Here is a 12314-nt window from a genome sequence, read left to right as displayed (position 1 = left end):
CTAATTCTAGAACATTTTTAGATCCCCAAAGCTCTGCACCCATTAGCAGAAAGGAGACTCGTTTCCCTCCTCTCCCCAGAGTTGCTAGCAGTCAGTCATCTTTCTATCACTGCTCATATTGGGCACCTCACATGAAAATCAAGTCTCTAGGACACTTGGATGTTCTACTTCTACTCATGCAGTTTTTGGCAGGATTTAATTTTAATAGAATTTAGTTATTTACCTAAAATTTCAATTTTGTTATCATTAATCATTCAAAAATACAGTCTTGTTTACTTTAAGATTTGAAGTAATATTCCACTTCTAATTTGGTTATTTGAGCTGTCTCAGAGTTGATGAGGCTTCTAAGGAGCTGTCGTTTTTGTTAATCTCTCAAAGAGTTGGTATTTAGCTTTGGTATTCCTATCTAGGAATATTAACTTTTCAACTCAGTAATTTTGACTTTTACTTTTATTTCTTTTTTCCTTCTACTTTCTCTTGTTTTCTCTTCCTTTGCTTCTAGGCTTAAAAACTTTCCTCTCAGCCAATGGTATGGCTCACTCATCCCCACACGATCCTTATACTTCACAGCCTCTGATGGCCCCCACAGCTCACAACCCACAATGCATCCACCCATTGTTTATAATTGTGGCAGCTTTTCAAGGCCTTCTTCTAATGCTATTCCTGCCCTCCCTCAATCATGTAATATCCTCTGGGTTCCCATGGCCCATTCTGCCTTTCTTTTCTTTCTTTTTTCTTTGTTTTTTGTTTGTTTGTTTTTGAGACAGGGTTTCTCTGTAGCTTTGGAGCCTGTTCTGGAACTAGCTCTCGTAGACCAGGCTGGTCTGGTCTTCTTGCCTCTGCCTACTGAGTGGTGGAACTAAAGGAATGCACCAACCCTGCCCAGCCCCATTTCTGCCTTTCTTATAAAATTCTGTAACCTGGGCATCCACTCCCTTCTATTAGCACTTTAATGACTGGCAGCTCAGTTGTGTTTTGTTGTTGTTGTTGTTTTAAAGATCTACCATATGGTGTTGTGCACAAAATACTGTTCAATAAACACTGGTGTGTGTTATTCAAATTTAGGAGTGATATTTTCACAACTAACAAAGTTAATAGCAGTACTTATCAACTGTAAACCCGGTCAAACAATCAAAGTCAAACATATCATGGGAAGGGTTCCAGAAGGACAGGAAAAATGCTCTATTTTTTTAATCTTACTTCTTCTAAAAACAATTAAATATCATTCAGCACTACATTTAACGAGGCATTTTGCTTTTGCTGTTTTTGGATGTTACTTAAAACCCACACTTCCCCACTTATTTAAGAAAAATAGTTAAGTGGGGCAGAAACAGTTTCAAGCTGTAAGATGAAAATATGAAGAAATTTCCCAAGGGAGGAAACTAAGCTACGGGATATAATTCTAGTATCGCAGATGAATGGAGCACATTCTTTTTAAAAAAAAAAAAGGCTTCTCTGGTTGGATTTAAAACCTACTACACAGGAGGAGACACTTACCTGGCGAGTAAGAACCTATATTGGGAGCTCATAGGTGCCAGGGTGACCCTACAATTATTATTCTGCTAAATGGACACAGTGTCCACCTGCACTGCATCGGCGCCCTTCTATGGAGATTAGTGCAGCTCTCAGAAGTTTCTCCCCTCTGTAGATGGTGGTTAAGACAGACACTCCAAGCTGGTAAAAGTGAAGAGAGTCAGCGTTGACCGACAGTTCATCCACAGTGAGAAACCTATACAATGCGCATACACAAAAGGCTCAGAGACCATCTCCAAAGAAGAGGCAGGACCGTTTTAAGAGCTAGAAGTCAGGGAAGACCAAAGCAACATGGTGGTCAGGTAACAGGACCAGCTGCTCTCATGGACTCACAGAAGCTCTGGTTGCCTGTGCAAGAGGCCAAAACGAGGAAACCAGTCCACGTCCTAGCGTGGAGGGAGATAGGATTCAGAAGCCTCCACCCCTAACTTAGGGACCACAGAAAGTTGATGGTGTCTGGGGGAGGGAGAATAAGTTCTCTTTAAAGGTGTGGCCTCTCATAGGCCAATAACACAGCAGTGGATAGCCATCAAGGAATATACAAGCAACACAAAATGGACCGAGTAAGTTAATTTTTAAAAAATGGCATTTAGTTGGTTGGGGTAGGGAGGGGGGAGTGTAGAGGAATTAGGGAGAGAAGTGGAGAGTGGATATAATTAAAACATATCGTGGAACATTTGAAAATAGGAAATATTTTAAAGATTTATAAAAAAAAAAGACTTCCTGATAAGACTCCTAACTCAGAATGGGAAATTGGATACATGTTGGTTACAAGAGACACATCTGAAGGCCAGATAACACATGTGTCAAACTAATCAGCCCTGCTTCACAGCACCAACGTCTATATGTGGGAGCAGAGTTCACTGCTGGCAGAGGAGGCGCTTTGCTTAGTGAGATCACTATTTTATTGCTTTTGCTCACTATCCATAGAAAGAATAGAACATGCTCGTTTGTTTACTCTTCATTTACTTGCATACAATACTGGGGATCAAAGCAGAGTATCACACATGCCAACAAGTACTCTACCATAGAGCCACAACCCATGGTGGTCAGAGTCTCAGGGCCTAGAGGCCTTCATTACAGCCCAACCAGAAGAAGCTGTTTACGGTACAAACCTTCCTATGAAGACAGCAAAGGGCTGGGAGAAGAAATCATTTTAATTAAGACCTCAAACTTTCCAAAAGATGAACAAAATAAACCTAAACAGAGTCTGAAGCCCAAAAGCAACAGATGGCTATCTCGGGGTACCTGGGACTCAATCCCAGGGCTCAGATCAGTTCAAGACGGTTACTGGCTGTGGTCAAACCAGTTTTGGATTCAAATGGTCCCTTATACCCTGTAGGCCTGAATGAAGTAAATTTGATCAAAAGTTAGGATTACTATTAGGAGGATCTGAACCCACCTGCAGGACAGCATCACCTACCTGGGCACAAAGACAAAAGACAATGCTCAGTTTTAATAATAAAAGCCAGCTTCTGCTCTGAATCACAACTGAATGCAGCCATGCCCTTCTGTGAGCCATGGTTTTGTGAGTTCAAGTGAGTACTTGAGTTTTTGGTTTGTTTTGGTTTTGAGACAGATTTTCTCTGTGTAGCCTTGGCTGTCCTGAAACTCTCTCTATGGACCAGGTTGGCCCTGAACTCAGAGACTTGACTATATCTGCCTCCTGAGTGATGGGATTAGAGGCGTGTGCCACCACTACCTGCTCACCTGAGCCTCTTACTGAAGCTCATCCTGGTACTGCTTCGTGCTTAGTTCCAACTATTTCAAACAGCCTTCAGGGATAAATGATAGTCAAGAGGAATGGTCCCCGCAACACCTGCCTCGGGTGGCCACCTAGCTAAAAAGGGAAAGGCCCATGCTCCAACAGAAAGCCCATATTTTGCTGACATTGTGCCCCTGGCTTCTTCATCTTCCAAAGTTAGCAAGCTCCCCAGATGGAGTATGACTTCTGAAATTTGTACTGATGCTCTTACATCACTCAGGGATATTCACTTGATAAACTCTGCTGAAGAACGGATAATTTCTGCTGTACTAGCAGAAACTGGATTTTTCTCTCCTTCTTTCATATATGTGGGGGTGTTATGAACATGTTTGTGGGTACCTCATGCAAGCATATACATACATGGAGACCAGAGGTCCACATCAGGTGTCTTTCTCAATTGCTCTCCACTTCATGTTTTGAGAAAAAGCTTCTCATTGTAGCTGGAGTTGGCCAATTGCCCCGGCTGGCTGACCATCAGGCTCCAGAGACCTGGACCCTGGCCTCCACATCTCCAGAGACCTGCCCCTGCCCTGGCCTCCACATCTCCAGAGACCTGCCCCTGCCCTGGCCTCCACACCTCCAGAGACCTGCCCCTGCCCTGGCCTCCACATCTCCAGAGACCTGCCCCTGCCCTGGCCTCCACACCTCCAGAGACCTGCCCCTGCCCTGGCCTCCACATCTCCAGAGACCTGCCCTGGCCTCCACACCTCCAGAGACCTGCCCCTGCCCTGGCCTCCACATTTCCAGAGACCTGCCCTGGCCTCCACATCTCCAGAGACCTGCCCTGGCCTCCACACCTCCAGAGACCTGCCCCTGTCCTGGCCTCCACATCTCCAGAGACCTGCCCTGGCCTCCACATCTCCAGAGACCTGCCCCTGCCCTGGCCTCCACACCTCCAGAGACCTGCCCCTGCCCTGGCCTCCACATCTCCAGAGACCTGCCCTGGCCTCCACATCTCCAGAGACCTGCCCTGCCCTGGCCTCCACACCTCCAGAGACCTGCCCCTGCCCTGGCCTCCACATCTCCAGAGACCTGCCCTGGCCTCCACATCTCCAGAGACCTGCCCTGGCCTCCACATCTCCAGAGACCTGCCCTGGCATCCACATCTCCAGAGACCTGCCCTGGCCTCCACATCTCCAGAGACCTGCCCCTGTCCTGGCCTCTACATCTCCAGAGACCTGCCTCTGGTCTCCAGTGCTGGGATGTTAGGCATGCATCACCATCCTGGATTTTTGTGGTGGTGCTGAGCTGAGAATCTGAACTCAGGCCCTCACACTTATCTAGAACACAGCAAGCTTACTACTAGCCAAGACATCTTCCCATCCCAGAAAATGTCTCTGTGGATCATCAGCTTTACTTGTGAGTAAGGGAGCATTTTCTTTTCAATATGGGCTGTTGAGTTTCACATAAAGTTTTACACCCTGTTCCTATAATCATCATTTCTCCAGCATTGGCTGCGTTCCTGTATTAAAAGCAAACCAAACAAAACCCTCATTTTTCCCTTCCTTCTGTGAATCGGGGCTGTCACAGGCATCTTCCTTAGCCAGGCAGGGAGAAGTTGTCTGGAAACAGCTCTCACGAAGAAGGACAAAGCCAGAAACAGAATGAGACAAAAGTATGCATGCTGCTGTTTCTTGAGTCCCTGGATCAAGCTGTGCCTGGAATCACACCACGGTTTGGCTTGGTTTTGTTGTTGTTGCTTTGTTGTTTTTCAGTTACTTGGGCCAATAAATTTCCTTGTGATTTCAACAGGTCTTAGTTAGACGCTCACGGGCTTACAAGTTCTAATAAGAAAAGTTTTCAAAACAGCTGACAAGTGCAGCCGTTCACATACTCCGTTCCTTTTTCACTTTTAAAAACTGGATACCGTTTATCAGTAAACTCAAGAAAGTGGAAGCTTTGGGCAGAATGCTCACAGCAAATTTATAATAAAAACCAGTTAAGGGTATGTTCTTTCAATGGCAGTAGCACTAAAAAGAGAAAAATGAAGACCCAGACTTGGAGCTGTTGTAGGCAGTTCGCCAAAAGAGCAGACAGGAACTCAGTAGGGAATCAGAAAAGAGGCCTCAGGAGCGCCACAGGAAAGAAATCTCTCAGGGAAGCGCACACGGTTTTTCTACGTGCAAATGTGAGACGTACCTGCCAGACCAAATCAGGGCCAAATTTAAAACGTGGAGACTCCTGCAAGAAGATAAACCATCAGTAACTTCACTGTTATTCCCTCCTCTCAGGTTCACGCGGGAGATCTAGTGGGAGGTGCGCCTATGGAGGACTGTCCACTGTACCCCACTGGGGTGCAGATGGCCTTCTCTAGGGCTGACCCTGCAGAGACGTTCACACAGACCAGTCGGTCTGTGGGTCAGAGCGCTCAGGGATGTGGGAGCGCTGGGATGCAGCTCGGAAGCAGGATTTTGCAGACCTTCACACCACGCCCCTCTGTGGAGCTGATGCAAATGTTTGTGGAGACAAACGGGGTTCAGAACTTCACCCTCAGTTTTCTTAAGGAACAAAAGACAAGGAAGGGACAGTCTGTCAGCTCTAATTCACGCCACCTTCCTGAAATTAGAGAACACTTTGAGACAGCCTTCTCTGCATTTCTGAATAGGGCAGGGTGGCATACGTGATCCTGGCATTTGAGAAGGAAAGACAGGATGATCCGGAGTTCACGGTCACCCTTGACTACATAGTAAATTTGAAGCCAGCTTGAGATACATGGGACATGAGACTGTCTTAAAAAAAAAAAAAGAAGTCAATTTCTTTCTAACTTCAGATTTGGCAAGGCACTAGATAACAAAGACGATGTCCAGTCAAATCCAGGGACAAAAAAACAATCTCAAACTCCAAGCCCTTTAGGTTCTGTTTAGTGGTTCTCCTCTAAGGCTTGTATGGTCTGGGTTCCTAACCTTCTCTCTAGTTTCTAAGGCACAAAATTAGATAAGGCCAGAGCCTCTGTCACAAGTACACAGGTTACGTAGGAGATGACCCTGCACCAAGGCTCTTCATGACTCAGTTTAGGTGGGTGGAGTCTTAGATGCTAATGGGACCAGACTTCTCCATGGATAAAATATAAGACAAAGCTCATGTGAGCCAGGAAACACGAAAAGGACAACCAAATTTGGACTCTGTTTCCTGAGAAATATATTCATCTTCATTTGTCCTAAAAATATGGTTCTATATCTATGCTCAGTATCACCAGCATCCATAAATGGAAACTTCTCACTTAACTGAGAAGATGCTTATATTAATTTTGCTCTTCCATCATATGCCTCCCCAGTTAGCTAGACTAAATGAGTTCTCTTTACTTACTTTTTCTATTATACTAGAATAGGAAACTAGAATATCATATAAAACAGTATTTCTACTTTAAACAGTCACCAAAAACGCAGTTGTCTTTTAAAGGGAGACATTTAACAAGGCAACGCCTACCATACGAGGCAACATGCCTCTCAGGGAATCCCCAGACACTCCTTTTACTTAAAAAATGGAAATTTGGAATTCGATTGCATACGTCCTCTTATTGCTTTTGTGAACACAGAGGCAGTCGGTGCAGAGGCTGGTGGTAGAGAGGAAGAGCCATACTTAGAAAATAAAACAGCTCGTTTCTCTCTTCTCTCTGTCTCATGTGTGTGTGGGGGGGGTGATGTTTTAAGTTTTATTTTTTGAGTTTTTTTTTTTTTTACCCCTTCAATCTAATTTCAGTTTTGGTTGCAATGAGAAGTTGAAATGCCAGCAATAAATCACTGTCTCCTAAGTAGAGAATAAAGTTACATGAATTAACAACCACAACCCACAGCGAGCACTAATCCTTTCTGTTCAATCTATTTCATATTTCATTCAGATGATACTTTCCAAATCAACCTGCTCGCATATCTTCTGAATGCCCTAGTTCACGTAACTGCCCTGGAGAAGCATAGCTGCGAAGTCACAAAAAAGTTACGCTATCGCCAGAAAACGAAGTCCTTGGGTAAAAACACTGTCACTGACAGCTAAAAAAAAAAAAAAAAAATCTCGCCACAATTGTACACACCAAAAATTCAACAGTCACTGAAGTTTTTCTCTAGGGTCCGGGAACTTTGCACAGACAATCTGAAATTACGTACTGTGAGCCAGGAAGCCAGCAATCTGCAGGCAAGCTTCGGGATCCTCATAGGACAATGGGGTCTGGGGAATCTCTGAGTATGAGCTCAGATGTGCAGTCTGCAGACACAGTCATTCTGAAAACATTTTCTCCTTAACACAACACTTTAAATAAAATAATTTATTTTTAAAAAAAATAATTTTGCCATTTGTTTCCTTCTGGCAAAAAACAAACAAACAAATACCACTGGAAAGAGAAGAGTTCAAATGTCTAGACACTGACAAACCAAACATGTTTCCAGCACATTTGTTTCCTGATCAGAAACAAGATGTGTCCATCACCACTGACCTGATTACTCTTCACAGGACCTAAACCCAGTTGGGAGGATCTTGTTTTCCTTTTTTATTCTTTAAGATACTTTCTCTCTGTGCCTCGCAATAGTATTTCTATACTTTGCAAGCATTTAATAAACTATTCTTACTTCCAGACTGGCTAAGAAGAAAACACTGGAGTTAACAGAAAGTATCCTTCTTCGGGGACAGCAGAGTTTTCTCACTGACTACTCAATACATCGCCATGTCAAGTCCTGGATTCTCAAAGGTGTCTGTTCCTCTCCCTCCTGGGGGAGGGGCACTTGGTTTAGAAGCAAGCATTTATAATGTTCAGAAAAATGAGCTCTTCAAAGGCACTGGTCACACTCTGGGAAGGAGCCCAGCTCCTGTCAAACATGGGCTACTGGAGCCCTTTATTCTTTGGCCTGGAAAAGCCCTTTAATTAAAAGGCCAGTAACTGAGATGCACTAAGAAAAGCAAAATGATCCCGAAGAGGCGCTCCCTCCACGGTGTCGAGAGAAAACACTGGGTGCGTGCACATGTCTGTGAGGCACCATCCAGTCACAACAAACAGACTCCCGGGCACTGCCGGCTCTGCCAAACATGCTTAGCTCCCTACCTTCATCTCGATGACGGTCTGGAGAGCCTTGGTCTTGGCTGGCTCCGGCTGAAGTTGGCTCCTTCGGTGCAATTCCTGGGGAGGAACACGGTAGAAATAAGCCTGACGGTTCATCCTTCTGTTATACCATGACCTTTACACGGCTACCACGCAGCCCACCAGGTCCAGCTCCCCTGTATGCAGACATAAACAAGCCACAGGTGCCTCTTCCCCCACACTCTTCAGCATCCCGCCTGCCTGCAGCCTGCGTTCCGGCGAAACGCTCCTGGCACATGCGCTATTTCTGAAACTTCCATCAATAATTAATGTCAACTGTGACAAAGGCAGAACGTAATCATAGTCCAAACACTGCTCAACACGGGCTGGTGCCCAGCCTTCAGATCATAATTTACTCAATTCTATTACTCTCTGCTCCCAGCACTAATGCAGCAAGGAGATACACGAAAGAAAATAACTAACGTGACTGTGAATCTGCCGCCCGCTCGCTCGCATGGCACGGCACTCTCCTACCGAGGCAGGTTTGCAGTGAGCGATTCTGAGCCATTTCAGTACAACTGTGACACTTTCTGGAGGGGTCTGATGAGTCCCCGAGAATCTCTTCTCACTTCTGAGTTTACACTTTAGGTTCTTGTTCAAAATCACATTTGTGGGTGATAAGCTGCCAGCTCCTGATACCAAGGAATTAAAACTGGCATTTAAAACGAACTGTGTCAAAAGAGAGGCAAAACTGGCCAAAGCCAGATGGATACCCAAGAACTCTTGGAAGGCTGGCTGAGGTTCCCTCAGTGAAAGAGCAAACAGCATCATCCCAACTTTAAGCTTGAAGGCTCCCCCGCCATATGTCTTTCCTCCAAAGAACCATTAGCCAAGACTTTGAAAAGCCATCTCAACAGAAGAGGAAACACAAAGTTCGTTGGTGTCATGTTTTGTTTTTCTCCACGAGCATCAACAGTTTGTGGGAGTCATTGCCAGGAGGGGACCCACAGGACTTGGAGACGCAGGCTGCTGATACAGGTCATTTATGGAGAGTCCATTAAGATTCGCTTCTGGTTCTAGAAAAGTCAATTCAGAATCACTATGGAGTACCTCTAAGCTTCTGAACCATAAACATTAACGTAAAAACTGAGAGTGTACACTGTAACTAATATCTAGCTTTTCCCAGAGGGGCATTTAGAATTAGCTACTTTCATCCCTTCTACCTACCGACACCACCATTCCATAACATCGGAGACGCTGATATAAAAACTGTTAGGAAAAAACCACATTCCACACGGAAAGGCGGTCTTAACTGGGATAAGGTGGATGAGCAGGTAACCAGTATACTCCTTTGGCAACCGTTTATGCCAGTAACCAAGAGAACCCAAGCGTGTGCTGAAGACCAACTGGGGACTTACGGCCACCAACATGAGCTTGGACTTCCGATGACCACACTCCACCCTCAACACTCCAAGCAACAGAAATCAGCAATCTTATGAAACATTGTTTCTCAAATTCTACCTAGTTATTTAAGATGCTCTCCCCTGGGCTGGCAGATTTCTTCTGGTAACACGGCCCTGGGAGGGACAGAGTCTAGTCTAGAACTCCTGGCCTCCTATGTGAAAGAGACACCAATCTCTGGCTTTCCAGAGGCTTGTGAGTGTAGGGATCTAGTAACGGGGGCACTGTCAGCTCCCTGGAGCTGGCAAGGGCTTCTGAAAGACTGACCTTATAAAAACCCGTCCTTTCGAGCATCGCTGCCCCAGTACTGCTTCTTTCTTGAATGTCTCGGCACTACCAAATGAGAAAGATGACGCAGGAAGTGAACGTGAGGTGCTTCTGGCAAACATTTAAGCACCAGCATCTACCATAGCCCACTTAAGCCACCTAAATGGTGTCACTTAGTGGGGAGTTGGGAAGTGTGGTGGCTGGGATACTGTTTCACTGGCTCCCCAAAGTTGCACTAGAATCTTGGTTCCAAGCATGGCAGAACACGTAAGTGGTACAACTGAAAGGGAGTTATCAGAGACCAAGGACACTGTGCTCAGGCAGGAGGAGGTACTCCTCTTGGAACCTTGGTATCTTTCCGTGAGAGCCGGCTACAAGAGTAAGCCCATCCCTCAAGCACCCCATCCTGCACGTGACCACACCCTCTCATGTGCACCCTCACCATAAGCCCATTCTTCAAGACACGATGCAGCCAGTGGGCTCCTAGAGCCCACACCATGCTGTATAGACTATGAACTCTCTGTTCAATGTATCACTTGTCTTAAGATGTATCTGGTATCAAGTGTTTTGCCTTAGAGTAGAAAAAGCACAGAAAGTATAAAGGAGGACCTCACTGTATCGCATTTTGTAAGACAGAGAAACTAAAAAATATATAAATTATGATCTAAAGGGAAATGAGTAAATTATCAGTTTATTACAATTTACTTAATTCTGAGTTTGTATACTTAACTGTAACACTAGCTCGTAGATCCAGTCTCAACATTCGGCTTTCAAAGGTCACAGCCAACCCAGTTCCATACACCATGGGCTGAATCCCACATAAACATCAACTGCTAAAGAGAATTGCTTAGCCCTTACCACTGCTGCCAATACTGGTGCAGCAATCCAGCCTCACGGACAAGAAAATCTTAAGTCACTCACTCCTCAACGTTGGTCTATAGTTACTGCTATTAAAAAAAAAAAAAGGACATCCCAGGCCAGCAGTTCTGAAACCAGGTAGTGCCAAAATAATCTTTAAAAAGGGCCAAAGAGATGAGATGATCCAGTGATTAGACGCACTGGTTGCTCTTCCACAGTGCTTAGGTTCGACTCCCAGAATACAGAGAGTGGCTAACAGCCCACCATAACTCCAGTCCCGGGGAGATCCAACGCCCTCTTCTGGCCTCTGTTGGCACTGCATGCCTGATGCATATGTAGGCAAAACATCCAGACACAAAATAAAAATAAGTTTAAAAATAATAATCTTTATGAATGTCCAAGCAAGGTGCAGCGCACATCTGTAATCCCCAACACTCAGGAGGCTGAGGGAACCTGAGCTACGCAGCAAGACCCACCTTTTTAAAAGAGAGAAAGCAAAGAAATGATAATTTCATACCGTAATCAATCCTGTCCTAGAATAAAAATCAGAGATAACCTGAGGAAGTAGGTTCATGTTACATAAAACAGGTCAAAATAATCAAGAAACAACTAATTGGAATTAACGCAAAAGCCACAGAGTAAAGGTATGTGCTGCTCTTTCTGCAAAGCATGAACACGTCAGGATAGACATGCAAAACAATGCTGAACTTGTGCAAGAATCTCCCAAAAGTAGAAATGGTTCTCTTCCTAATCCTCATACCACCTCTGATGAAAAACTAGCTCAATATCCAGACTGGACTTCACTACATCACTTCTTAGAAAATAAGGTTCCCTGGTACCTGGAAAGTGTGGTTCTCCTAGAACTCACTCTGCAAGCTAGACTGGCCTTGAACTCACAGACGTGCACACCGCCCCCGCCTCTGCCTCCCAACTGCTGGGATTAAAGGCATGTGCTGCCATTACCTAGCTGGAAATGTTCATTCTTACCTTAACAATACTCTGTCAATCATGACTTCAGCTTGTAAGGACAGCCTTGATCTCCTAGTACCAGGTAAGAGACCATAATAACCTGTGTGCAGAGTGCATGGGGGGTCATAAGGAGCCACCTTAGCATTTTATTCATCTCTAAGATTCTGGCAAGGCTCACAGCGCCTCAGCAGAGAGGACCAGTGACCCCCTAAACATCTGGGCTCCTCTTTCAGTGTGGAATATTAGGAAGCTCCCTGCCACCAACAGCCTTGTGCCTAAAATGAGTTTCCTAGTCAACAGAGCTCAGACAGCAATAAGACAGTACATCCCAGAGAAACTTCTAAGCTACTCCTAAGACTCCATCCCTTCCTATCTGCTAATCTGCTGAAGGTCTCCTAGACCCAGGAAGACAGCAAGGCCTAGACTCAAAAGAAGCCTGGGTCCCTGAAGCACGGG

General features: G+C 45.1%; 1 protein-coding gene across 19 annotated transcripts in view; it reads right to left on the bottom strand.

Annotated features, from left to right (window-relative positions):
• Window positions 1-12314, bottom strand: part of Erc2 (ELKS/RAB6-interacting/CAST family member 2) — an 885961-nt gene that overhangs the window by 611816 nt on the left and 261831 nt on the right. For all 19 annotated transcript variants that reach the window (XR_012912096.1, XR_012912099.1, XR_012912100.1 and 16 more), the window contains one exon: window positions 8328-8402. Coding sequence is in view for 13 of the 19 variants with exons in the window: in XM_075988882.1 (XP_075844997.1) it covers window positions 8328-8402 (75 nt within the window). In the remaining 6 variants the exon portion in view is untranslated. The remainder of the gene's footprint in view (window positions 1-8327; window positions 8403-12314) is intronic.

The sequence above is a fragment of the Microtus pennsylvanicus genome, chromosome 10 (assembly GCF_037038515.1).
Source record: "Microtus pennsylvanicus isolate mMicPen1 chromosome 10, mMicPen1.hap1, whole genome shotgun sequence".
NCBI classification, from domain to species: Eukaryota; Metazoa; Chordata; class Mammalia; order Rodentia; family Cricetidae; genus Microtus; species Microtus pennsylvanicus.
The sequence above is the reverse complement of the archived record's forward strand: the minus strand, read 5'-3'. Positions and strand labels throughout refer to the sequence as shown.